Raw genomic sequence first — 27,282 nt, 5'->3', positions numbered from 1 at the left:
AACAACGCTGAATGTTTCTATTTGCGTCTGCTATTAGTTGACGTGCGCGGACCAAGATCATTTGATGATTTGAAAACTGTTGACGGTCAGTTGTGTGCGAGGTATCGTGAAGCATGTCAGCGATTGCATTTGTTAGAAGATGATATACATTGGGACACCGCACTTCATGACGCATCACTCACATCTCATCCAAAACAAATACGCGTACTATTCGCCATAATAATATCTACATGCCTTCTGTGAAATCCGCAAGAACTGTGGAATAAGTACAAAGACTGCATGACCGAGGACTTATTAATTTTGGCGCGTAATCGAGCATCGGACGCAGACTTGTTATATACATTACAAATGTATAATCATGCTTTGATATTGGTTGAAGATCTGTGCCTTACAATTGCGAATAAGGCATTAACGCAACTTGGCATAGCTGCTCCCAATCGTTCAGCGATTGATATGCTTGACCATGAGCTTCAACGTGAACAACAATACGATTGCAATGAATTGCGTGCTTTCATACAAGCTAACATTACCAAATTGAATATTCAGCAGAAAAATGCTTATGATAAGATTATACGAGCGGTTGACAATAACGCCGGTGGATTCTACTTTCTGGATGCGTCCGGTGGTACAAGGAAAACGTTTCTGACCTCTTTGATTCTTGCTACTATGCGGTCACAGCAGAAAATTGCGCTGGCAATTGCTTCGTCAGGCATCGCTGCTACTCTACATAATGGCGGCCGAACAGCACATTCTGCGTTGAAATTACCGTTGAACATCCAAGTCGTTGAGACACCAACGTGCAACATATCGAGGAATTCAGCAATGGTAAAAGTTTTGCGAGGAGCTGGAATAGTTCTATGGGATGAGTGCCCAATGGCTAACGAAAAGTAATTAGAAGCATTAAATAGAACAATGCAAGACTTACGCCAAAAGCAACAACTTTTATCCGGCGATTTTCGGCAAACTTTGCCTGTCATTCAACTCCTGCCGACGAAATAAACGCATGTTTAAAATCCTCAGTTTTGTGGAGACATGTTCAAAGGCTGACTCTTACCATCAACATGCGAGTCTAATTGCAAAATGATCGATCCGCAGCGGCGTTTTCGAAGCAGTTGTTGGACATTGGCGAAGGCAAACTACCAATCGATGATACCGGTTTGATCACATTCCCGAACAACTTTTGTAGACTTTTACAATCGAAAGAAGAATTGATTGAAAGTGTATTTCCGAATATTGTTCAACACTATCAACGCAACGATTATTTAAGTGAACGCGCAAATGGCACCGAAAAATGTACACGTCAACGAAATCAATTTTGCCATTCAAGAAAAACTGCCAGGAGAAGCTACAACATATACATCGATTGATAGCGTTTTGAATCAAGATGAAGTAGTCAATTATCCAACTGAATTCTTGAATTCTTTGGATCCCCCGGTCTGCTACCGCATTGTTTGGTCCTAAAAGTCGGTTCACCCATTATACTTCTACAAAATCTGAAGCCACCGACTTTGTGTAATAGCACAAGACTTTCAGTCAAAAAATTGTGGCCAAATTTGATTGAAGCAACAATACTAAATGGCAAGCAGCAGGTGAAGTTGTACTCTTACCACGCATTCCCATAATTCCAACGGACATGCAGTTTGAAATTAAAGGGCTTGCAGTTCCCAGTACGTCTTGCCTTTGCGATGACCATCAACAAATCGCAAGGGCAAACGTTTCAAGTGTGCGGCGTCAATTTGGAAGAACCGTGCTTCTCCCACTGCCAATTGTTCGTCGCATGCTCTAGAGTGGGAACACCAAGGTGCTTATTCATTTACGCGCCAGGTGGAAAAACCAAAAATGTTGCATACCAATATGTTTTATAAATGTTTTATAAATAAGTAACAGTTTTACAACAAGAAATAAAACACTAAGTAAAACCCCTCAAGAGTTTTAATCGATTTAGGTTGAGCGAAGCGCATAGGGTAACAGCTAGTTTTCGATACATTTTTTCCACATCACCATTGAAGACGAATTTGTATATACGCCAGTTTAATATAGGATCATTAAATCTGGCTGAAGCGTGGAACCCGTATATGAAATGTCATTTAGGGAATTCCCCAAACTAAGGTTTTTGATTCATTAAAGACAACTCTTACCTTTGTGTTTTTTTTTTGTTTATTACTGCATGATGTGGCAGGTAGAATGAATAGTATTTACTTTTTATAATTTTTACGCCAGGGCTGACTTCCTCCATGTGATCTAAATGGAGGTATTCTTCTGGAACCCTATCGTATTCTGGTTTCAGCTCGCCTTTTTTAAGTAGTGTTTTTTCAATACTTAAAAACTGTTGGATAGCATAAGTGCGGAAATGCCTTAAGGCGAGTGTGTGGGGAAATTCTAGCTTTAGTGGTAGCCGTACGAGGGTCCTAAAAATCCTTACAATATCGATCTTCTGGGATTGTGATTGATATGAGGGGGAGTTCTTCTAACTCCCAAAATTTTTTCAGATGTATATTGAAGTACTCGTTTGGGATTTCCTCAACTTGAGTTGTCATTGTTGTGACTGGTTCTGCAACCAGTCCCCTTAGTATCCAAACGAAAAAGGTATTTTGGGCCAGAAATGATTTTGGTTTTCGCTGTGTAGCGTCTGAGTTTTTAATGCCTTTGAGCAGTGTCGTGCTTATTGGCAATTTTCGGAATTTTATAAGTCGGGATTTGCTATTGCAATTAATGCCGCAACTCTTTTAATAATAGCGTTATTTTAAACGATGCTGAAAAAATTTGTAGTATGAAGCATTGTGTTATGTCGTTTATGGCAATAAACGCAATTGAATTTGCTTTCGCAATCTTTAAGCGTATGCCCATGTGAAAAACAGTTGGTACAAAGTTTTTTGTTCTTACGAAATTGTTTCTTTCGTTAATATTTAGTTTTTTAAATTTCTCGCAAGATTTCAGCCTGTGCCCTTCTTTAAACAGTTCGCAAGACATATGTTTGTTCTGTTCGGATGTGAACGATTGTGTTTTGAAAAAACAACGATTTAAGTTGTTGTTGTTACTCGCTTGGGGCCTAATGAACATTCGATTTATGTCGTGTTGAACGTTTTTAGTTCTGACTAGTATTTTATCTACCCTTTGCGCAATTTCATATTGGGTAGTTAAGAAATCTTTCATTTGTTGCCACGTTCGGCACTTTCTTCGTGATGAGAGCGATTACTAAAACAAAAGTAACGGTTTTTCTGGTAATGCAGATGTGCATATGTCTGGGGAATATTCTGTGTCGCTAGAACCGACAAGCAATTTGAAACAGTGGATTGAAGTTTTATAAATTCTTCGCTTGTTTCTTTCGGAATTTTTGGTAAATTTATTATTATTGTCACTTGTTTGTCGACTAATATTCTTTTGCTTACGTAAGGTGCTTTTTGGGCTTCCCAATCAAAATTGAAATTTTCGTCATTAATAGCGAACTGTTTTACTATTACGTCTGCTTGACTTTTGTTTTGTTTCAGAGGTGATACAATTTTTGTGCTTGTGATAATTTTGGATGGTTTATGTACACGGTTGTAAACATGTCCCGGAAGGACGGCCATTGTTCATAACCACCATGCAAAATTTCAGTGTCACATGCGGGCATCTTGAGATGGATGCCTGAACTCGCCTCTTGGCTTTGAACTTGTGGCAGCTCTAGTCTCGGTTGTGGAGTAGGTGAAATTGCTTTAATTTATTTCAATTGATCGGAGATCATAGCTTTCGTCTCTTCGTACTGGTCTAAGCAATTTCCAGGTAGATCAGATTTGTCAGATTCTACAATTGCGTCATACGCAGCTTGGAGGCGTGTCCAGAAATTGCCTACTTTTTCTTGTTTGATTTCTAATACCGCTTCAGAATTGTCTTGAATCGGTGAAGATGAGAATCGAGTGCAGTGTCGAATTAGGCTGTCACTCTCAGCAATAATCTTAGTATATGAAGTATCTTTCGTCTTTTTTGCTTTGTAGCAGCTTGTTTTGAACATGTAGCTTCTGCAGGTGTTCATCGGCTCTTTTCTTCAGAAATATTTTTTTTTAACTTTTAGGTATTGTATCGACTTAGATTCCTTAGAATCTTCGTTCATTTGGATAATATGAGAAAATTTAAAATATGAGAAAAAAATTCTCTCAGTGTACTTCTAAAAACAATAAATACGTGTGAAATCTTTAAGATAAAAATGAATGAAACAATAACGAACGCGTATTTCGTTTTCCTTATTCCCGGTTCTTATTTCGTTGTGGTATTAGTTTGTTCTTGTTTTCCTTATATTTAATTTATTGTTTCGTACTCGTTAGTACTCGTAAATACTTGCGTAGTCGTATATAAGCAATAATGAAAAAGGAGAAAAAGGTTAATGACCTTTGTATATGAGTCTGCACGATATGTGCGTGTTTATGTGCATACGTAAGATGCCTAAGAATTTTTGTTTGTTTGAAATCCTGCTTGTGCTTTAACAAGAACAAGGGGTATTGCTGGAAAGGTGCCGATTTGTATAGCTTATGCCACTGAGTCCAATTTGTTTCCTCTCCGTTTCCTTTTCTTTTTGTTGCTAGTTCCGTAGTTGCTAATTTCCTTTCGTTGGTTGGCTTTTTTGGCTTTTTTAATATTTTTTTATATATTTTTTATTTATTTTTTATTTATTATTTCCCTTTTTTAATGGTTTTTCACATTGACATTTGATTTTATATACGTGTTAAGCTTTGTGACCGTGTAGAATTTTTTTTTTTTTTGTTAAGTAATATGTCGCTCCCGGTTTTAGGTATTTTTCTGTTTTTTGGTATTCAGCACAGAATTGTGTGAATATGCATATCTATAGGTGTTTTGTTTATTTTTTTTTAACCGCACACTATACACGATTTATCTTTTTCTTATTATTGTAAATTATGTTGTTTTATTTTGGTACCACAACACGGAACCGTTTCGTATTCTCCGTGTTTCAATTTTTTTTATATGTATATATATATGTATATGTCACTGCACCTTTTATTTTAGTTTATAATTTTTGGTTGTTGAAAATTTTATATATATATATATATATATATATATATATCACCTCATTTTACCGCTTGAATCTTTTGTTTTTGTATATATGTTTGTCTCCTCACTTAAATTTTTTGTATAATTGCACACTTACCACTTTCTTCAAAGCAAATACCGAAATCCTGCTAAATTATTTTAGACATGTAGTATATAAACGTTTTAAGGGAACCGGTGTGAATTAAAATATTCCACCTCTTGACGAAAATTGTCCAAATCCAACCAAAACTTTTAAAGCCCTTATTTACCCAATATGACAACATGACCTAGCCAGCGTAGCCGCTGTCTTTTAATTCGCTGAACTATGTCAATGTCGTCATATATCTCATACAGCTCATCGCTCCAGCGAAAGCGATATTCACCGTGGCCAACGCGCAAAGGACCATAAATCTTTGGCAGAACTTTTCTTTCGAAAACTCGCAACGTCGACTCATCACTTGCTTTCATCGTCCAAGCCTCTGCACCATATAGCAGGACGGGTATTATGAGTGACTTATAGAGTTTGGTTATTGTTCGTCGAGAGAGGACTTTGCTTCTCAATTGCCTACTCAGTCCGAAGTAGCACCTGTTGACAAGAGTTATCCTGCGTTGGATTTCTAAGCTGACCTTGTGGGTGGTGTTTACACTGCTTCCAAGGTAAACGGTATTATCTGTGACTTCAAAGTTATGACTGTCAACAGTGGCATCCATTCCACATTGCCAATTGGTACTGAAAATGATTAGCATTCTCAGGGCGCTGATCAACGCATTGATTTGATCCGCTGTGCTTTTGAGCGCCGTGGAGTAAGGCTGTCGTCAGCAGGTATCCACGTTAAACACACCGGACGTTGTCAACAGTGGCGTGAGTGCGACGACTGTTTGTGTGATGACAGGAGATATTTCGTCCTGCCCTCGTTCCTGCCAGACCCATTTGTTTTGCCTCCTTGTCCAGTCTGGAGAAAGCAGAACTACCGGCGCGGGTGCTGAAGCCGATGATATCAATATCAGCGGCACACGCCAGCAGCTGTACACTCTTATAAAAGATTGTACCTGCTCGATTAAATTCTGCAACTCGAACTATTTTCTCCCGCAGCAGATTGCAGAAGTCGCACGATAGAAAGTCGCCTTGCCTGAAACCTCGTTTGGTATCGAACGGCTCGGAGAGGTCCTTCCCGATCCTGACGGATCTTTTGGTGTTGCTCAACGTCAGCTTACGCAGATGTATTAGTTTTGTGGGGATACCAAATTCAGACATCGCGGCATAAAGGCAGCTCTTTTTCGTGCCGTAGAAATAAGCTTTGAAATCGACGAAGAGGTGGTGTGTGTCGGTTCTCCTTTCACGGGTCTTTTCCAAGATTTGGCGCATGGTGAATATCTGGTCGGTTGTTGATTTACCAGGTCTGAAGCCACACTGATAAGGTCCAATCAGTTTGCTGACGGTGGGCTTTAATCTTTCACACAATACGCCCGATAGAACCTTATAAGCGATGTTGAGGAAGCTTATCCCACGGTAGTTGGTGCAGATTGTGTTCTTCAGGCGGGTGTTCTTCTTCACGGTCAGGCAATGGAACGTCCGCTCCATCGTCATCGATTGGGGGATTGGGTTCGCCTTCTCCTGGTGTTGTGCGTTCACTGCCATTCAGCAGGCTGGAGAAGTGTTCCCTCCATAATTTAAGTATGCTCTGGACATCGGTGACTAGATCACCTTTGGGGGTTCTACAAGAGTATGCTCCGGTCTTAAAACTTTCTGTAAGCCGCCGCGTTTTTTTTGTAGAATTTTCGAGCATTACCCCTGTCGGCCAGCTTATCCAGCTATTCGTACTCACACATTTCGGCCTGCTTCTTTTTCTGTCTGCAAATGCGTCTCGCTTCCCTCTTCAACTCTCGGTATCTATCTCATTTCGCACGTGTTGTGGTCGCTCGTAACGTTTCGAGGTAGACAGCCTGTTTTCTCTCCGCTACGACACGGCACTCCTCGTCATACCAGCTGTTCTTTTGCATTTTCCGAAAACCAATGGTTTCGGCTGCAGCTGTACGTAAGGAGTTTGAAATGCCATCCCACAGTGCCCTTATATCAAGTTGTTGACGAGTGATCTCAAAGAACAGGAGTGCAAGCCGAGTAGAGAATCGTTCGGCTGTCTGTTGTGATTGCAGCTTCTCGATGTCGAACCTTCCTTGTGTGTATTGGCGTGCGGTTTTGTGCTGCACAGTGGTGGGTGCGAGTCTTGGCTGCAACAAGGTATGTTTCGCCTTCACACTGTAGCTCGCCTTCAAAAGGCTGTTCTTAGGCTACCCAGAGGATACTTGGTCAAAGACCGGAAATCGTGAGCTGCTTGAGTCATATGTAAAAGTATTGTTTCTGGCCTCCACTCTCAAGTGAATGGCGATCAGGGAACTTTACTCACTTGCGTGAACTTCTACACATGACCTCCAATTCATTTGCATTCCTAAAATAACTTTAAATAATTTTGTCCGGTTTTTGAGACCAAATACTCCTATGTGCGACATTTTGAAAATGGATGATATAAGTAGATATAAAACCCCTTTTACTCCCCATATAACGGTACTACCCGCTGTGTAAAATTTAATATCTCTTGACGCGACCGACCGATTTCGACTATACTTAGTTCGTAGCATTCTTAGGAATATGTATGTCACAGTGTGAAAATGGGTGAAATCGGATTGCAAGTAGTAGACATAAGTACTTCTCATATAGCACAATTTTAAACTACATTTGATACTTTCACTTTTCAGTACACAAATCAAAAAGCTATTAATATAACAGAATAAACCTTAGCACGAATAATGTCCTTAGAGTAGTCCATCATATATCCATAAAATGTCCAAATTCAACAAAAACTGTTCAAGCGGCTAACAAATTGTGTTAAATGTTATTGCACTATTGAATATATGCTAGTAGTCATACTTATGACTTTAGTTGTCTCAATCCCACTATAGGTCACATGACGGTTTTGCAATATCAGTTTGCCAGCAATAGTTTCCGGAACAAGAACTGAACGAAGCTTGTCTTGGAGTGATCTACGTCCTCGATTGGTAAACAACACAAATAGCGCTCGTATGTCTAACCGTTCTGAGTATATATAGCATCAGAAAGGTTAAACTTTACAATAAAGTTTTCAGTTGCCAGATTGCAACATTTTACCGTGGCTTTGTTTTGAGCAATTTTGAACGGGGCCACACTCACTGTTCATTTTGCGCTTAGGTATGGCAATTTATAAGTTTCTGCTTAATTGCGGTTTGTGGACAATGCCAACCGTCTTACATTGCCGAGAATATGTATATCTAAATTTTTAGTTACCAGCTTGCGCAGATGGATGTACGGACGGACAATAATTCTTCTTCTTTACTGGCGTAGACACCGCTTACGCGATTATAGCCGAGTCAACAACAGCAAGCTGATTGTTGGTTTTCATTGGGGGTGTTTTTTTACGTGGCGGGTCCCAAACCCAGCGCACAACCCTAAGTAGGGGAAATAATTACAAATTGGAAATAAATACCTGTTTTTATTTGAGTTGGATAATTTACGCTGTGGCGTGAATTTTCATATGTTTTTGTTTTTTTGGATTCCATTGAAATAAATGAACACTTTTATGTATGCTATATTAAAAAAATTATAAAAACGAAATAAATACAACACCTGCATACTACGCTTTTAGCTTTAACAAAATATTATGAAATATAGAATACTTACATATGTATATATAGCCACTTCAAATTGACTTGTATTTCACTGTCATTCAATCAGACAGAGTCTATGCAAAGATGAGAGAATACCTGCATCAACAAGTGATGTTTGAGGGCATAGTTTGTCAGTACCTAAACTTCTTGGTCAGCTATTATATTATATTAATTTATTCAAGTAAAAATTTATCAAAATATAATAGCTATGCCATAATTCATAAGGGACTCGTTATTGTTTCATTCCATGTAATTCAATTAATTTTACATGTTTTGATTTACAAAGATTTTTAGTCAAAATATCTACTGGCATATTATCTGTACTTAAATATTTTAAATCAATTACATTATTTTTTGCAACTTCTCGTAATAATGAAATCGTATATCAATATGTTTACTTTGATTGTGGTTAACTGGATTCTGCGCTAAATGTTGTGAACTCAAATTATCACCATACATTGTGAGCGCCCTCTTGCTATTGTTGCAATCCATTTCACTTAACAAATTTTTCAAATAAACTGCCTCTTTGGCTGCCGCCGATAACGCCATGTATTCAGCTTCGGTACTGCTTAAAGCAACTGTCACCTGTTTCTTACTCTCCCAAGAGAATACACAACCTGCCAGAGTGAATGCATAGCCGGTATAGGACCTTCTGTCATCTACGCTGCTACCCCAATCTGCATCTACGAAGCCCTCTGCTTGCTTACGCGTCTTTCTGAAATGAAGCTTTAAATTTTTCGTAGTAGAAATATACCTTAGTACATGTTTTGCTGATGTTCAATCTGAGGATCGCAATTCCTTTGCGCCAACTTGCTGACTGAATGTAAGATGTCGGACCTTGTCGTTACTACTAAATACATCAACGCGCCAACTGGGATTCTGTAGCATTTACCCTTTCGCATTCAATTGTAGAACATTGAATCTTGAAACCAGGATCAAGTGGAGTAGATGCCCCACGACACTTCTCCATACCACACTGCTTCAAGAAATTTTGCACGTATTGGGAGTGACCAACAGATATATCGCCTACGCTGCCAATACGTTCAATCTTCATTCCAAGAAAATGTTGGATCCTGCCTTTGTCAACAATATCGAAACTCTCAGCGATTTGTCTCTTTATCGCCAATAGGTGTGCCTCGCTCGAACTTGCCACGATAATGTCGTCAACGTAAACAGCAATGAAGTTATAATTTTTATCAACATTTTTCGCATAAAAGCATGGCTCATTCTGACACTGCTTAAAACTAATGGATTTTTTGTTTTGAAATCGGATTGCATCTTCAACCCCAACTCCGGCCTTGAAATTTCGGAAATTCGCCTAAAATCGTGAAATTGTCTACCTAGCGCCTGAAATACACATCTCATGGCAATATGTATAAAACAAAGGTTTTTTGTCACGTCATTTGCTACCGAAATGGGATAAGTGATCATGGCCGTAGGATGAACCGTTCCCGAGATACGAGCGAAAAGGCGGCGCGCCTCAGCGCAAGGTGAAAATCGGCTTGCGGCCATACTACTTGACGTTGATTTCGCCGAGTGCTATCACTCACATTCATTCACCTACGCCAAAAATACGTTCGGATAGGTCTCCACACAAATATTTTTTCATCGAGTTCCTTCACTCTTGTCGGTGATTCCGCCGAGTTCTATCACTTACATTCATTTCCCTGCGCCATACGACACGTTCGGACTGGTCTCCACATAAATATTTTTTCACCGAGTTCCTTCACTCTTGTCGGTGATTTCGCCGAGTGCTATCACTTATAATCTCTCAACAGAACACAGAACTCAAAATGTCTGTGTCTAAATTTAAATTTAGACAGAAATATCCTGTGTTTGGCATATATCCGTACAATCTCTCTGAGTCCCAGTTACCTACTTACCAGGATGTTCTTTTGTGTTATCAGTTTGAAAGATTTCGTGTAGGCCGACCCCGAGGCGACAACTATGAACCTAGGAGTAAAGAGGTTACAGATATAGTTGCAAAAAAGGTTGACTTGACTTTTAAAAAGCCATCTATTCCGATAGTTTCACACACCAGAGTTGTACAAATGCTCACCACATACATTAAGAAATTTCTGACTCTTAAACAAATGTTTTTAAGGAACCCAATAAGTTTGAGCTCTAAAAGAGACGACTTTGTCTCTTCTGCCGGAAAATTATTTGAAATCGCTAAAGAAAAGCTTTCAAAACGTCATTCAACATCAAAACTTACCAGAAAAGTATCAGCTAGAACACGTTACCATTCAGATCAGCCAGACTCTCATACAGACGACAACAATGTAGGTGCGTCGCAAATGGATTCTTCCAAAAACGATGCTGATGATGAATTTTCTCTTCCATTCTCTAAAACCAAACAAAACACACTAGTATTAGAACACACTGATTTAGCTGCCCAAAGAATTGGAGTAAGTGATAGAGCAGCAGCTTTGTTTGTTTCATCTGCTTTTCTGGATGCCAAAAAAGCAGGTTTGATAACTGAGGATCAGGCTAGCTGTGTCACTGACAAATGCAAGATTAGTCGGGCAAAAAAAAGTGTTGGAGTTAAGCTCCAAAACACCGAAACTATTGACTCTATATATGGGCTGTATTTTGACGGCCGCAAAGACAATACACTTACACAAGTCAGCGAAGGTGAAAGGTACTACCGCGACACTGTCAAAGAGGAACATATTTCTCTTATAGCGGAACCTGGTTGTCATTACTTTGGCCACGTCACCTCTCCTTTCGGGTAAGCTGAGGATGAGACGCAAGCTATATGGCAACATTCAGAAGAGAATTCAGTTGATGTGGAACATCTAGAAGTTGTCGGTGCTGATTGCACCAACACGAAATTAGGTTGGAAAGGTGGAGTCATTCGGAAACTAGAAGAAAGAATAGGTAGGCCATTACAGTGGGTTGTTTGTCTTCTACATTTCAACGAACTTCCATTTCGTGCTCTTTTCGAACACATAGATGGTGTCTCAAAGAGTCCAAATACATTCTTTGGCGACATAGGTAAACTGCTCCCTGATTGTGAGAATTTGCCTGTTGTCAAATTTGAAAGTTTTCCATCCTGCCAATTACCTTCTGAGGTTATTAATCCGACCCAACTTGGCACAGATCAAGCTTATCATTATAAAATATCAGAAGCTGTTATTTCCGGTCAATGTTCCTCAGATTTAGCGTCGATGCATCCAGGTAACATGTGCAAATCTCGCTGGCTCACCTGTGCAAATAGAATTCTGAGAGTATACATTTCTACTGACAAACCAACAAAGGAAATAAAGATTTTGGTCAAGTACATACTTACAGTTTACTCACCTTTGTGGTTCTCAATAAGATTCAGCAGTTCAATCAAAGATGGCCATCTCTATGATGCAATTCAAAGGTCGAGATACTTACCTGCTAAACTGCGCAAGGTTGTTGATTCATCCATTCAACAGAATGCTTTCTTTGCTCACATTCTCCTTAGTATGATGACTGACGAACGGATAGAAGTCAGAAAGTTGGCCCTTGACCGTCTTCTGGCAGCCAGAGAACCAGAGTCTGGCACTGTAAATGAAAGGGTTACATGTAATAAAGTGCCAAAGCTGAATTTCAAAGCTAATAACTATTACGATATGATTAACTGGAAGACTATTACCTTGACTGTTCCACCAGTTCTTTGTTCAGTTTCTAACGAAGAACTCATAAAAGGGCTGTCGGGAGACACTGCAGAGGTATGGAAATTTAGTGAATTCCCCTCTCACACCGTGGCAGTCGGCAATCGAGAGAACCGTCAAACTGGTGACAGAGGCATCTTCTAAAGTTATTGGCCCCCAATCTCGTGATCGTTTTGTACGCTCTACACTGAAATCTAGGCAACAAGTGCCAAAGTTTAGTACAAAATCTGATTTTATCAATAAATTCGACACAGATTCAGACTAAAACAAGCCTGACATATCGTAGGTTGGTTGGGTTGGGTTGGGCTTGGGAGGAACCCGAAGAGCAGCCACCTCCACGCGGTGGATTTTGGGTGACCAGTACAGATTAGCTGAGAGCTGCAGCAATTTTCACCTTGCGCTGTGGCGCGCCGCCTTTTCGCTCGTATCTCGGGAACGGTTTATCCTACGTCCATGATCACATACCATTTCGGTAGCAAATGATGTGACAAATAACTTTTGTTTTATACATTTTGCCATGAGATGCGTATTTCAGGCGCTAGGTAGACAATTTTACGATTTTAGGCGAATTTGCGAAATTTCAAGGCCGGAGTTGGGGTTGAAGATGCAATCCGATCTCAAAACAAAAAGTTGCATTGGAATCAGGAAGTACTAAAGCAACTTTTCCGCACTATTAGAAATCCCGAATCGAAAAAGTCCGGAATCGACCCACCCTATTCCATATACGCCTCATCGTCTATCTCGCTGCTAAGGTACGACGTTGATACATCCAGTTGATGCATATGTAGTTCTTTTTCAGCTGCCAATGCAAACAGCATTCGTATGGTAGCATAACCTACAACAGGGGAAAACGTTTCGTTGTAATCAACGCCATACCGCTGGCTACACCCCTTTGCAATTTTTTTCCAATTGGCATCAGTTAATGCCCATGTTTGTTTTCTAATAAACGAATCGTATTCTCTGTTCATAGCCTCTTGCCAGCGTTTACAGAGTACTAAAACAAATCCATTCAAGAGCTTCCTCTTGGTCTTGAATCTTGCTTGTAGAGAATTGTATTCGCGGGTACCACGTGACCTTTGGTATAAGCGTCTTACTTTTTGGCATTCATTTGGTAGTTGAGCAATTGTGTCGTTCCACCAGTAAAAGGGATGATGATTGCACCGTGAAAGCTTCGATATTGATATGTAGCATGCAGTTATAATGCAGCCCGTTATCAATGAACCGCTTGATTAACCGACCGCATGTTGTCGCGAAGAGTAGCAGGCCCAAAGGTAAAGGGTCTATAAGTGGAGCAGTGTTTGCGAAGAAATTATCTCAAATATAATGACATAGTGGTCGCTAAGAGTGTACATATCGCTAATTTGCCATTTAGATTTACGAACTAGGCTTGAGTTTACGAAGGTAAGGTCTATCACCGTTTGGCGCCCACCTTTGTTGAATGTGCATTGGTTACTTGTGTTGAGCAGCTCAAGATCAAAGGAAGTAAAAGCTTCTAGTAAGGCCATGCCCCTACTATTAGTTCTTTTGCATCCTCATTCAATAAATATTACTCTATTTAGTTCAACCTCGGGCATCGGTCACAAGGCTGTCGATAATTATTCCTAAATTCTTCATTAATGATGCTGGGGGGTAAATAGCAATAAAATATATACATATATATGTCGCTAACTTTAGCTCGAACAAAGCCATTGAAAGAGAATGTAGACTCCAGTTGAGGGAAGCTAGGGTTACATTTCCATACATCAGCCTTATTTTCTGTGTCACTTAACGAGTTTACCCTCCGCCTAGTTTTATATGGTTCGCTGATCGTCTGTTTTAGCAGGTCCTGTGCCGCTTGACAAGGATTAAGATTGAGTTCTAAGAATCTCATATATACCGGGCATCTGACGCTTCCAGTGAAATGCTTAGCTTCTTTGAATCCAGCCAGGCAGAGTAAACATTTCGGTTTATTTGTGCAGTCCTTGGTCTGATATTCACCTTCGCTACATCTTCTGCAAGTCCTAGACCTAACCTCATTTGTGCAGTTTTTTGCAGTGTGTCCATATTCGACACATTTAAAGAATCGCTGTGGTTGTCTAGCTACCTCAACCGGGAGTTTAATGAGAGTTGTTTGGATGTCTCCATAAGACTTTCTAAGTTCTTAACTATTAAGATCGTCAGTTCAAGGTTACCTAACACTCACTGTGAGCATACTTCTTCCTTGCTTGTAACTTTATCAAAGTCTTTGCTGTCCAGTAGATTCTCCTAGGTCAGAAGTTTAACGTTGGCTTGATCCCCAAGATATTTCTTCATGGTCTCCTGAGAGTCAGTTGGAATCACGGTTCCGCTTAGTTGTAGCAACATTTCACCACTTTGACTATTAAGTATTTTAGTGACGATATTTCCAACCGCTGAGGGTTGAGTCGGTCTTGATTTTCCGTGGAATCTCCGCATAGGTACCTATAGTTGATCGAAAAGGTCGGTTAATGTGTGATATATATAACTAAAATTAAGAGTAATTCTTCTCTTATAATGGTAAGTCTGTATGTCAAAAATGGGATGAGTCGGACCAATACTTCCCTTTAGCCGCCATATACTTACAATAATGATTTTCGATCTTCAGATTGACTTTACTCTATACGACAGATTTTACAATTTAAACTATTTCCCTAGCTTTGGTTCTTGGTTGCAAAAGTATAAAATGTTCGGTTGCACCCGAATTTGCCCATCGTTACTTTTTTTTTAACTATATTTATTGAATAAAATAGCTTGTATGTGTAAACATTGCATACGTTCAAAAAAAGTCGTTTCCTTTAAAATAAAAAGCACATAATTTAAGAAAGTTAAATCCTATTCAGTTTTATCAAGTCAGTTGACATTTTACTTTTAATTTTCACTGTAAACATAAGCTTATATGGCTTAAATTATGTTGACGAAAGAACATGAACGTTAATAGTTTTTTGTACCATCGATAATTGGATAAGGATCGTAGTTGACAACTTCTCCAACATAGAAAGGATTACTCTATTGACTCATTCAAATAAGCCATTGTCCCTCGGAACGCTCAATTATATTTTCGCTACAAAAATGTATAAATTTGGTTTTTGATTTTGAATAATTGTAACCTATGTGCTCAAATGCTTTATATGTAGTTCTTCGCCGTGGAATCAAAGTTGCCCGAGTATTCGATTTGTCATTTGCATTTGGGTACCTTATCAACATAAGCATGTAATGCAAAAACTGTCTTGCTTTCCTGTACCGCTGTCTGCGAGTTGATGTGAGCAAAATAGTGCTGACTAGGGATGGCAAGATTGGTTACAGAATCGATTCTCGATTCTGACTATTTTTCTATATTTTTCGATTCTAAGAATCGATTATCCGGGGGGAAATATCGATTCTTTCGATTCTAATCGATTTTAAATTAAAAGGACAAAAATTTATTTATTAAATCACAAGGCATAAATTGAATGAATAATTCAAATCGATTAAATAAAACACAAAAATAGTTAAAAACAATTATATTGTTTTGTTTATAAATAAGGTACCAAGAACATTACATTTCATTTAAATTTTCTTTTAAATAATTCAAGTTAATTAAAGAAGTTTAATAAAATAAGTTTTTAAATAAGCAATAAGCTAATTGTCAGTTTAAGAAAACCATACATTTTCCGGGACAGATCTTAAAAACAGAAGCATATTTAAGTGATCTGGCGTTAACCGGCTGCGAATTTGATTCGCAGTTAGCCCAGTATGCGAAAATAAACGGTCACAAGGTCTTGAAGTCGCAACAATTGATAAGTATTTTCTTGCAATCCTCGATACGTGAGGATACTCATTTTCGATACTTTTCCAAACATGTAATGGATCTTGTGTACTACCTCTATCTACTATCGGCCGATTAATAAATTGCCTTAATTCAATTGGTACTCCACCCGCTTCATAATTGTCGTAGTACGGATTACTCGATTGTACAGCTTGATCCAAAAAATCCCAGAAATTTTTATCTTTGTTTGATGGCTGTTGATCATCAATAGTTAGCCGACTATCACACTCAATAGCTAAGTTTTTTGACACTTTCACCTCCTCTTTTACCAGTGAACCTATACGTATAAAATTCCAATAACATATTAATACTACTTAAAGTATTATAATAATAAAAAAAATTAATTTTTCCCTATAGTTTAATAAATTTTCCATGTCAATGACGTACCCACAGTCTCTATAGCACGTGAACAGCTAAAGATACTCTGGAAACCAATTTTTTTGTATCGAGGATCAAGAAGCGTTGCGATGTGATACACTTTAACAAACTCAATGTTGGAAAATTTTTGCTTTAATTCAGCCATTAACTTTTTCTTTAATTCTTTACCAACTGTCGTGATGGGATTAAGCTGATTTGTTTTCTGCAAAAAAAATAAAATAAAAATTATACAGTTAATTAAAATTATTCTTTTATGATAGTATTCTTTTCATCTATTATTTTTTCATGATAGTAATTAGTTTTAAAAATCAGATCACCTCACTTTAAATGTATTATATAAAACGATAAATAGTAAAACAAAAAAATTACGTACTTCTTGAAGTCGTTTTACCAGTGGAATACATTTACTCAAAGTCACGAGCTTCATGTATAGCAAACCGCAAAGAATAAAAAAGATCCTTTATTTCAATAAGCGTATCAAGATCATCACCTGATAAAACATCTGGTGGCTTTGATCGTGAAGTTTTATCTCTTTGAACTTTAAGAAGAGCTTGATTCACGTAATCCGCGAGATTAATAAAACGGTCCAACATCTCATAGCCTGAGTTCCAGCGAGTTCTAACTTCTTGTATTAATTTTAACGATGGTTTTCCAGATTTTTCTTGTAAAATTTTCAATTCTCGAGAAGCATTTTCACTACATCTAAAAAATTTAACTATTTTTTAACCTTGACGAGTAAATTTCCGTCCGTATCACTATCGTTTTCATCGAGGGATTTAAGCATCTCACTTTGATCAGATTCAGATGCCGGCTGTGTAATATCAACTTCAATAAGACTTTGTCCAACATTATTTAGAGTGCAACCAATACATGAAACATGTTTTGCTTCACCAAAGTGTTTTTTGATAGCCCCTTTTATGTTGGCTCCTCCGTCTGACAGCACCGCACTGATTTTATTTTTATCAATCCCCCACTCTTCACAGATTTCATTTAATCTTCCTATTAAATATGGAATTGTTTTTCGTTCGGTTAAATAGTACGCACCAAGTTCATAAGAAGTCATTTCATAATCTGAAAAAAACGGGGTATAATCATATAATTTAAGAATAAAATTTACCTTTCAAATAATGAGTTGTGTGACATTGTGTGCTGATGAGTCCAAATGTCTGTGGTAAGACATATAGAATCTGCCTTTTTCAATTCTTCTTTAACTTTCAATTTTAATTCTTCATATTTTGCTTTCATTCGTTGGTCGATACCTAAAGAGGCTGTTGATACGCAGAACACATATTTAGAAGAGTGACAAAAGTTCGTCAAAAACTGGTTCAAACACATGTTAACATACCAAGGGTGATCCATTTCGAGGTTTCCTACTTTTTAAGGAAAAAACCCAGGAAATTTAATGCGGAATGTTTATTATTGTTAAGTAATAAAACGTGGTCGTTTTAATTATAAAACATAGGGTTTGTACGGAAAGTAATACGAATTAGTCGAATTAAAAAAAAAAAAATTGAACCAATCGCTACAGTTCTTTAAAGACTTTCAAAATAGGCTCCCTCTGCGTCGATGCATCGCTTCCAGCGCGATTTACAATCATTGAAGGCGTCACGGAAGACATTCTCCAAAATAACCTTGAGAGCCGATGTGCATACTGCTTGGATCTCATCTGTCGTCTCAAAATGCTTGCCTTTCATCTGCCCTTTCAGACAAGGAATCAAAAAAAAGGGATCTTACTAAAAAATCAGTGACTCGTCACCTGTGATTACGTTATTCGAAAATTAGGGGTCACTTTCGCACATGTTTAATTTTTCTTGGTATACTTCCACTCGCCGCAAATTCTGGTCGTCAGTGAGCACTTTTGGCACTCCGGCACATTGTCATGAACTACAGTTTTTGATAAATTTAACATCTGGGTAATTAAACGAATACACACGAGTTACATTGTCAGTGTTCGTCGAAGTCGCAGGTCTCCCTGCACGGTCATCATCAGCGACATCTTCCCGGCCCTCCAAAATGGTCTGGTGCCACCGAAACACCCAACTTCTTGCTAAAGCAACATCTGAGTAAGCCTGCTTAATTGTATCAATTTTATTTACAATTGTAGCCGTTAAGGACTGTTTAGAAATCTGAACATACTGTTCACGTTGTAGTGTTTCTTCTTCTTCTTAATTGGCGTAGACACCGCTTAGCCGAGTTAACAACCGCGCGCCAGTCGTTTCTTCTTTTCGCTACGTGGCGCCAATTGGATATTCCAAGCGAAGCCAGGTTCTTCTCCACTTGGTCCTTCCAACGGAGTGGAGGTCTTCCTCTTCCTCTGCTTCCCCCGGCGGGTACTGCGTCGAATACTTTCAGAGCTGGAGTGTTTTCGTCCATCCGGACAACATGACCTAGCCAGCGTTGCCGCTGTCTTTTAATTCGCTGAACTATGTCATTGTCGTCGTATATCTCGTACAGCTTATCGTTCCATCGAATGCGATATTCGCCGTGACCAACGCGCAAAAGACCGTAAATCTTTCGCAGAACTTTTCTCTCGAAAACTCGCAATGTCGACTCATCCGTTGTTGACATCGTCCAAGCCTCTGCACCATATAGCAGGACGGGAATTATGAGTGACTTATAGAGTTTGGTTTTTGTTTTTCGAGAGAGGACTTTGCTTCTCAATTGCCTACTTAGTCCGAAGTAGGCAAGAGATATCCCGCGTTGGATTTCTTGGCTGACGTTGTTGGTGGTGTTTACGCTGGTTCCAAGGTAGACGAAATTATCTACAACTTCAACTTGTCAACAGTGACGTGAGTGCCAAGTCGCGAGGGCGACGACTGTTTGTTTGATGACAGGAGATATTTCGCCTTGCCCTCGTTCACTGCCAGACCCATTTGCGTTGCTTCCTTGTCCAGTCTGGAGAAAGCAGAACTAACGGCGCGGGTGTTGAGGCCGATGATATCAATATCATCGGCATACGCCAGTAGTTGTACACACTTGTAGAAGATGGTACCTTTTCTGTTGAGTTCTGCAGCTCGAACTATTTTCTCCAGAAGCAGGTTGAAAAATTCGCACGATAGGTTACGCCTTGTCTGAAACCTCGTTTGGTATCGAACGGCTCGGAGAGGTCCTTCCCGATCCTGACGGAGCTTTTCGTGTTGCTCAACGTCAGTTTAGACAGCCGTATTAGTTTTGCGGGGATACCAAATTCAGACATCGCGGCATAAAGGCAGCTCTTTTTCGTGCCGTAGAAATTAGCTTTGAAGTCGACGAAGAGGTGGTGTGTGTCGGTTCTCCTTTCACGGGTCTTTTCCAAGATTTGGCGCATGGTGAATATCTGGTCGGTTGTTGAATTACCAGGTCTGAAGCCACACTGATAAGATCCAATCAGTTAGTTGACGGTGGGCTTTAATCTTTCACACAATACGCTCGATAGAACCTTGTACGCGATGTTGAGGAGGCTTATCCCACGGTAGTTGGCGCAGATTGTGGGGTCACCTTTTTTATGGATTGAGCAGAGCACACTTAGATTCCAATCGTTGGGCATGCTTTCGTCCGACCATATTTTACAAAGAAGCTGATGCATGCTCCTTATCAGTTCTTCGCCGCCGTGTTTGAATAGCTCGGCCGACAATCCATCGGCCTTCGCCGCTTTGTTGTTCTTCAGGCGGGCAACTGCTATTCGAACTTCTTCACGGCCGGTTAATGGAACGTCTGCTCCATCGTCATCGATTGGGGAATCGGGTTCGCCTTCTCCTGGTGTTATGTGTTCACTGCTAATTAGCAGGCTGGAGAAGTGTTCCCTCCATAATCTAAGTATGCTCTGGGCATCGGTGGCTACATCACCTTCGGGGGTTCTACAGGAGTATGCTCCGGTCTTGAAACTTTCTGTAAGCCGCCGCATTTTTTAGTAGAATATTCGAGCATTCTCCCTGTCGGCCAGCTTATCAAGCTGTTCGTACTCACGCATTTCGGCCTCTTTTTCTTCTTCTGTCTGCAAATGCGTCTCGCTTCCCTCTTCAACTCTCGATATCTATCCCATCCCGCACGTGTTGTGGTCGATCGTAACGTTGCGAGGTAGGCAGCCTGTTTTCTCTCCGCTGCAACACGGCACCCCGTCATACCAGCTGTTCTTTTGCACTTTCTGAAAACCAATGGTTTCGGTTGCAGCTGTACGTAAGGAGTTTGAAATGCCGTCCCACAGTTCCCTTATACCGAGTTGTTGACGAGTGCTCTCAGAGAGCAGGAGTGCAAGCCGAATAGAGAATCGTTCGGCTGTCTGTTGCGATTGCAGCTTCTCGACGTCGAACCTTCCTTGTGTTTGTTGGCGTGCGTTTTTTGCTGCACAGAGGCGAGTGCGAATCTTAGCTGCCACAAGATAGTGGTCCGAGTCGATGTTGGGACCTCGGAGCGCACGCGAATCTAAAACACTGGAGACGTGTCTTCCGTCTATCACAACATGATCGATCTGGTTGGTAATTTTTCGATCCGGAGACAGTAAGGTAGCTTCATGAATCTTCTTATGCTGGAATCTAGTACTATAGATAACCATATTTCGGGCCCCGGCGAAGTCGATCAGCCTAAACCCATTTGGGGATGTTTCCTCGTGGAGGCTGAATTTTCCGACCGTAGTGGCAAAGATACCTTCTTTGCCCATCCTGGCGTTGAAGTCGCTGTTGCGTCAAGCGACAAAATATATATTTAAACCTAAAACTGAAATTAAGAAAAATGAATTGTAAAAAATTATAAATATTGAATTGCATTAGTATTGTATACTTACCCTAATAATATTAAATATACTTACCATAATCTATTACTTTAAGTTAAAATGAATTACTCACCTCTTTTTGTACATACCTGTATACTTCCATTCCAACTGTTCTATCCCGTTAGTTTTAAGACTTAGGCTAAGTAACTAGATGAGCTGAAATAAAGAAATTATTGTTATTTGACCGCAATTGAATCCGCACGCGTTTTTCTATTTTTCGCTATCTCGTTCGTTCGCTTATTTTTCTTCACAGTATCGTGAGCCAAAGTGCAGGCAATTGGTTGAATTTTAATTTTAGTGATTTCACGTGTCCCGACTATTATTTTTATCTCAAAAACTCTTGAGAAATTTTTCATGGCGCCCAAGCAGGGACATGAGCGTGATTAGAAAATTAAAATAACTACATACAATATAAAATATCTTTTTCGCAACCAATTGCCAAATGTCGTTTTCGGTTTTCGGTTCTCACGGTTCTCACGATTAAGTGAAGTGGCAAGTTAAAAAAAAAAAAAAAAATATTATAAAAAGGATTAAGGATCCAACTATAAAAACATATATATGTATGTACATATATGTACATACATATAGTTAAAATATATTTGAAGTGCGTGCAGTCCAATACAAAAATATAATAAGTGGAACCTATAATAAAAATAACGAAATATACATTTACATACATATAATATAAGTGCAGTGGAAATCTGTGGAAAAAATATATACATATACATACAGTGTTAAATCAAGTGCTAAAATACTTACCGTATACTTACCTCAGCATAAAAATCCTAAGAGAAAAAAAAGGAGAAAAATTGTGGAGTGTGTGCTTAGTGTAAAGTGAAAAATTCACCAAAGCGAAGAAGAAAGAATTAAAATAAAAGGTGGTACTAAGGTGGAAGGTGAATTTTATATGCGGAACAGTGGTGGGCGCAAATAAAAGCTCAAAAGTTTTTGAAATACCAAAAATAATATTATAAATACGTTACTGTTGAAAAAAAAGGAAACAGTTTTATAAACTGTTTAAAGTGCCGCATAATTAAAAAACCGGTAAAGCCGGTAAAGTGCCGGTAAAAACGACAAACCGTTTCCACCGCTATCCGCAACTTTTTGGTGCTTCAATCCGCTGCTGTTATAACTCCGCTGCTGCCATCACGTCGCTGCCTTCAATCTATTGCTGTCGTCGCTCCGCTGCTGTTATAACTCCGCTGCTGCCATCACGTCGCTGCCTTCAATCTGCTGCTGTCGTCAATCTGTTGCTGCTGTCGTCGCTCCGCTGCTGCCATTACTCCGCCACTGGTATAACTTCGTTGCTGCCGTCTATCCGCTGCTGCTTAAGTCATCGTGGGAATGAGCTGCCGCTGTATCCTGTGCCAGAGGGACGTAAGCGCCGGCAAACAGCCGACGCACCAGGTAACGAGTGCGAATTATTGAAAGTGGTGCAAACAAAAAACAATAATAATAAAACTGCAAACGCACACTTTCAGTTTTTGGCTCTCCCTTTTCACATTACACGCCTATTTACACATATATATATATATCGTTTTCTACATATATTATATATTTTACATATACGTATTATATACTATACTTATATTGAAGTGAATGTGAAGGGATTTTGGGATTGCGGATTTGCCTATATTAAGGTGCGACCTTTTTGTAAATCGCCTAATTTTAAAATTTTAATTCGGTCAGTTTTTTCGCATATTATCTCCTGTCTTCGCAAATTTAATTCTTGGACAATATTTTTTCGCGTTAAGTTTTCGACTGTGCTAGTGCTCATTTTGCATAACTCATCGGTTTGGCTTTCATATACTTGGGAATCGATATTATTTTTTCTCGTTTTCGTAGCCGATTCCAAATATATTTGTTGCCAACCTTTATTACTATTGGTTTGGCTTTCGTATATTTGAGAATCGCTTTATATATTTTTTTTCGTTTTCGGTATCGATTCTTAATATATCTGTTGCCAACCGTTGTAGTTTTTTTTTCCGGAAATTTAATTTAAACAAGCAAAATGAGCAAGCCAAAGCCAACTATCGCCAACCTCTCTCCAAGTAAGGAGTTAATCGACTTAAAGTCATTAAAGCGTCAAAGGACGGTGGCAAAAAATAGTATTTTGCGAATAAAGACAGGCCTTTTAGAAAAAACCATGTCGTTAGATCCAATTGAATTGGAATGTCGGCTCGACATATTAAATTCACATAGCGAAAAGCTAATGAAATGCCAATCTAAAATTGAAGAGATTGATGAAGACGACATGGTCCGAGGGGAGTTAGAGGACATAATTGTTGAAACGAAATCAATAATTAAAAATATTTTAGCCAAAAACCGAACGTCAATTGCCGAAACATCCTTCGTAGCTTCTCACAGCTCAAGGCTCCCTAAAATGAATTTGCCGAAATTCAAGGGAGAATATTCAGAATTTAAAAATTTTATGAGTTTGTTTGAGAGCTTGGTTCATAATGATCCAAATATCCCAGATATAGAAAAATTTAACCATTTGGTAAATTGTCTATCTGGAGAGGCTCTGGGAACAGTTAAAGCGTTTCAGATGTCGGATGAAAATTATCCGAAAGCGTTGGCAAGTCTCAAAAAAGTTTACGATAATAAGTGCTTGATATTTTTCAATACAATATCTAAACTTTTTGAGCTGCCAACCATCCCAAAGCCATCCGCGCCTTCATTGCGATCAATGATTGATGAAGTGTCTGCCATTTATGACTCTTTGCTATCTCTGGGCGATGAGAAGCAAATAACAAACGCCATTATAATACATATAGTTATGACAAAGGTTGACTCTGCCACCCGATCCAAGTGGGAAGACCAACTTGACTACGATCACTTACCATTATGGAAGGATTGCGAAGCAACCTTAAATAGAAGGTTTCAGCAGTTAGCAGCGGAAGGAGCATCTTGTTCAAGAACGAAATCCGGAGCCACAACCAGCACGAGCCACATGAAGCAGCCACACATGGACAGGACTAAATCAGCTTTAGTTGCTGCAGAGGCAAAGCAGCCAACTTGTCAAAAATGCAAGTCAAAAGAACATCCTTTAACTGCCTGCCCCACTTTCAAGGCGCTTCCGGTACAACAGAGGTTCGAGTTTGTGAAATCGGTGCCCTTATGCATAAATTGCTTGCGTAAGGGGCATACTGTGTCCAAGTGTAGAGCGGATCGATGTCGTGTATGCAATCGATCGCATCACACATTGTTACACCAGTACCCGGTTTCCTTCCCCGCTGCATCTCATCCGCAACCATCAACCACACATGCCATGCATACAGCGAGTATGCCGGATCGGGTAATGTTGGCGACAGCTGTTATTCAAGTGAGGACCAGTTATGGTGAATACCTGCCTGCGAGAGCGTTATTGGACTCAGGCTCCCAAGTCAACTTTATGACGGAGGACTTGGCACAAAAGTTGCGGATTCGTCGCCAACACAAAACGTTGAATATAATAGGAATTGGAAATTCCAACACGAAAGTGGGGACAAAACCAAGCGCGTTTGTTAAGTCGCGGGCAAATAATTACGAATTTTCGGCAGAATTCTGGATAATGCGTTGCATTTCGGCTAATCATCCAGACCATAACATAAATGTTAATGGCTGGAAAATTCCGCGCAATATTAAATTGGCGGATCCAGAATTCCATAAATCAAAAAAGATTGATATCTTATTGGGTGCAGAAACCTTTTTCGAACTGTTAGCGGTTGGCCAAATTAAAAGTGGCCCTAATCAACCAACGCTACAGAAAACCCTTTTAGGGTGGGTTGTGTCTGGCAAATATGCTAGCAATCTAAGTCCTCCTCCTTCTGCAACTAGCACATTATGCCAATCTGAAGATGATTAATTCGGTGGTCCAAAAATTTTGGGCGTTAGAAGAATTACCTTCAGAATCAAATGGCATCAAATTCACACCAGAGCAACAAGAGTGTGAAAAATTTTTCGTAAATACAACTCAAGTATTGCCTTCAGGACGGCTTCAAGTTAGAATGCCCTTTAAAGCTGACCGTAAGTTACTCGGTCATTCATATGAAACCGCAGTTCGGCGGTTTCAGGCCCTGGAGAGAAGGACATTAAAAGATCCAGAACTTCGTAAAATGTATCTGGACTTTATGAATGAATATAAAGCATTGGGTCACATGAGCCCAACGAACAATAAGATCCCGAGTGAGCCACACTACTTCATTCCGCATCAATGCGTTTTAAGGCCCGAGAGCACAACAACCAAATTACGTGTTGTATTTGATGGTTCGAGTCGATCTTCAACTCAAATAGCGTTGAATGAACTTTTGATGGTAGGTCCAACCATCCAAGAAGAGTTATACTCAACTCTTCTTCGTTTTCGCTTACATAAGTATGCACTAACAGCGGACATTACTAAAATGTACCGCCAAATAATTATGCACGAAGAAGACAGAAATTGTCAGCTTATTGTGTGGAGAGAGCATCCTTCTGAGCAAATTCAAATTTTTCGTCTTAACACCGTAACATACGGCACTGCGCCTGCTCCATTTCTCGCAACACGGTGTTTGCAAATGCTCAGTGATGCCAATACAATGAAATACCCACTCGGTTCATTGGCCATTAAAAGAGACTTTTATGTTGATGACTTATTAACAGGATCTGAAAATTTTGAGTCTCTAGATCTTATAAGAAGTGAAGTAATTGAAATATTAAACTCGGCAGGATTCACTTTAACAAAGTGGTTTTCGAACCACCCTAAATTTTTCGATAGTAATTGCACTGAAAAGTCATTAAGTTTCAATGACAAAAATTCTACTAAAACACTAGGAATCCATTGGTTGCCGAAAGAGGATTTGTTTCGATTTGTTTTGGATGCCAACTTTAATGATCTGCGAGCCACTAATGGAACATATTGTCAGTCTCCGCTCGCCTTTTCGATCCTCTTGGATTATTAGCCCCACTAGTTACCAAAGCAAAAATCTTATTGCAAGAGCTTTGGATTCAAAAACTAGATTGGGATGAGTCGATTCCATTGCGCCTCAACACTAGCTGGCAGAATTTCAAAGCCAACCTACTGCAGCTCTCGTCAATTAGCATTCCTCGGTATGTAAACTTAGAGTCGACTGCTACATGCCAAATCCATGGCTTCTCCGACGCTTCAATAAGAGCGTACGGATGCTGCATATACATACGAAGCCAATCTGCTAGTGGTGTCAAATGTATGCTGCTTACTGCAAAGTCTAGAGTGGCTCCGCTGAAGACCAAGTCTCTTCCGCGTCTCGAGCTCTCGGCAGCACATCTTCTTGCCAAATTATGGTCACGAGTTGCACCAATGTTGAGTCGACGATTCGAGAAAATTACATTTTGGACAGACTCTGAAATTGTATTGCACTGGGTAAAAACGCGTCCATCTTCATTACAAACCTTTGTCGCAAATAGAGTGTCCGAAATCCAAGAATTGACTGACAATGTACAGTGGCGATATGTGCCAACGAAACAAAATCCTGCGGATCAAGTGTCTCGGGGTTGTAACGTGGACGAATTGAATAATTCAATATGGTTTGGCGGTCCACAGTTCCTCCTAGAAGACCCTGCATTATGGCCAATAAATAACCACTTCCAGCTCTCACCAGAAGACGAAGCATTAGAGAAGAAGAAAGCTACATTTACATTAATTTCGACTGCTGAGAAAAATTCATTATTGGACCTCATTGAAAAATTTTCTTCTCATAAAAAATTGCTTCGTGTGGTCGCATATATATTACGATGGATCAGAAGACCACCAAAATCCTCCAGGGGACAAGATCTGACTTCAGAAGAGCTAAACTTGAGTTTCTTGAAAATTGTCCAGGTGACTCAACATTCCGAGTTTGCGAGCGAAATCCAAAAACTGACGAAAGGCACGACGCTACCCGCAAACTTGCAAAAACTCAACCCGTTTTTGCATGAGTACTCGGATATGTCGCTGTCATTCACATTAATCCGAGTAGGAGGTCGCCTATTCAATGCACCTCTCCCATACGATG

General features: G+C 39.6%; 2 protein-coding genes across 15 annotated transcripts in view; both read left to right on the top strand.

The window, feature by feature from the left end:
• LOC125776616 (uncharacterized) overlaps window positions 1-25,965 on the top strand; it is a 468,092-nt gene extending 442,127 nt beyond the window's left edge. The window contains exon 2 of the mRNA XM_049450003.1: window positions 1,590-25,965. Within this exon, the coding sequence (XP_049305960.1) occupies window positions 23,304-25,139 (1,836 nt within the window). The 5' untranslated portion in view covers window positions 1,590-23,303 and the 3' untranslated portion in view covers window positions 25,140-25,965. The remainder of the gene's footprint in view (window positions 1-1,589) is intronic.
• The window catches only part of LOC105233125 (endothelin-converting enzyme 2), a 789,700-nt gene that overhangs the window by 568,213 nt on the left and 194,205 nt on the right, over window positions 1-27,282 (top strand). The gene's annotated exons all lie outside the window — the stretch shown is intronic.

Source organism: Bactrocera dorsalis, chromosome 2 (genome assembly GCF_023373825.1).
Source record: "Bactrocera dorsalis isolate Fly_Bdor chromosome 2, ASM2337382v1, whole genome shotgun sequence".
NCBI lineage: Eukaryota > Metazoa > Arthropoda > Insecta > Diptera > Tephritidae > Bactrocera > Bactrocera dorsalis.
The sequence above is the reverse complement of the archived record's forward strand: the minus strand, read 5'-3'. Positions and strand labels throughout refer to the sequence as shown.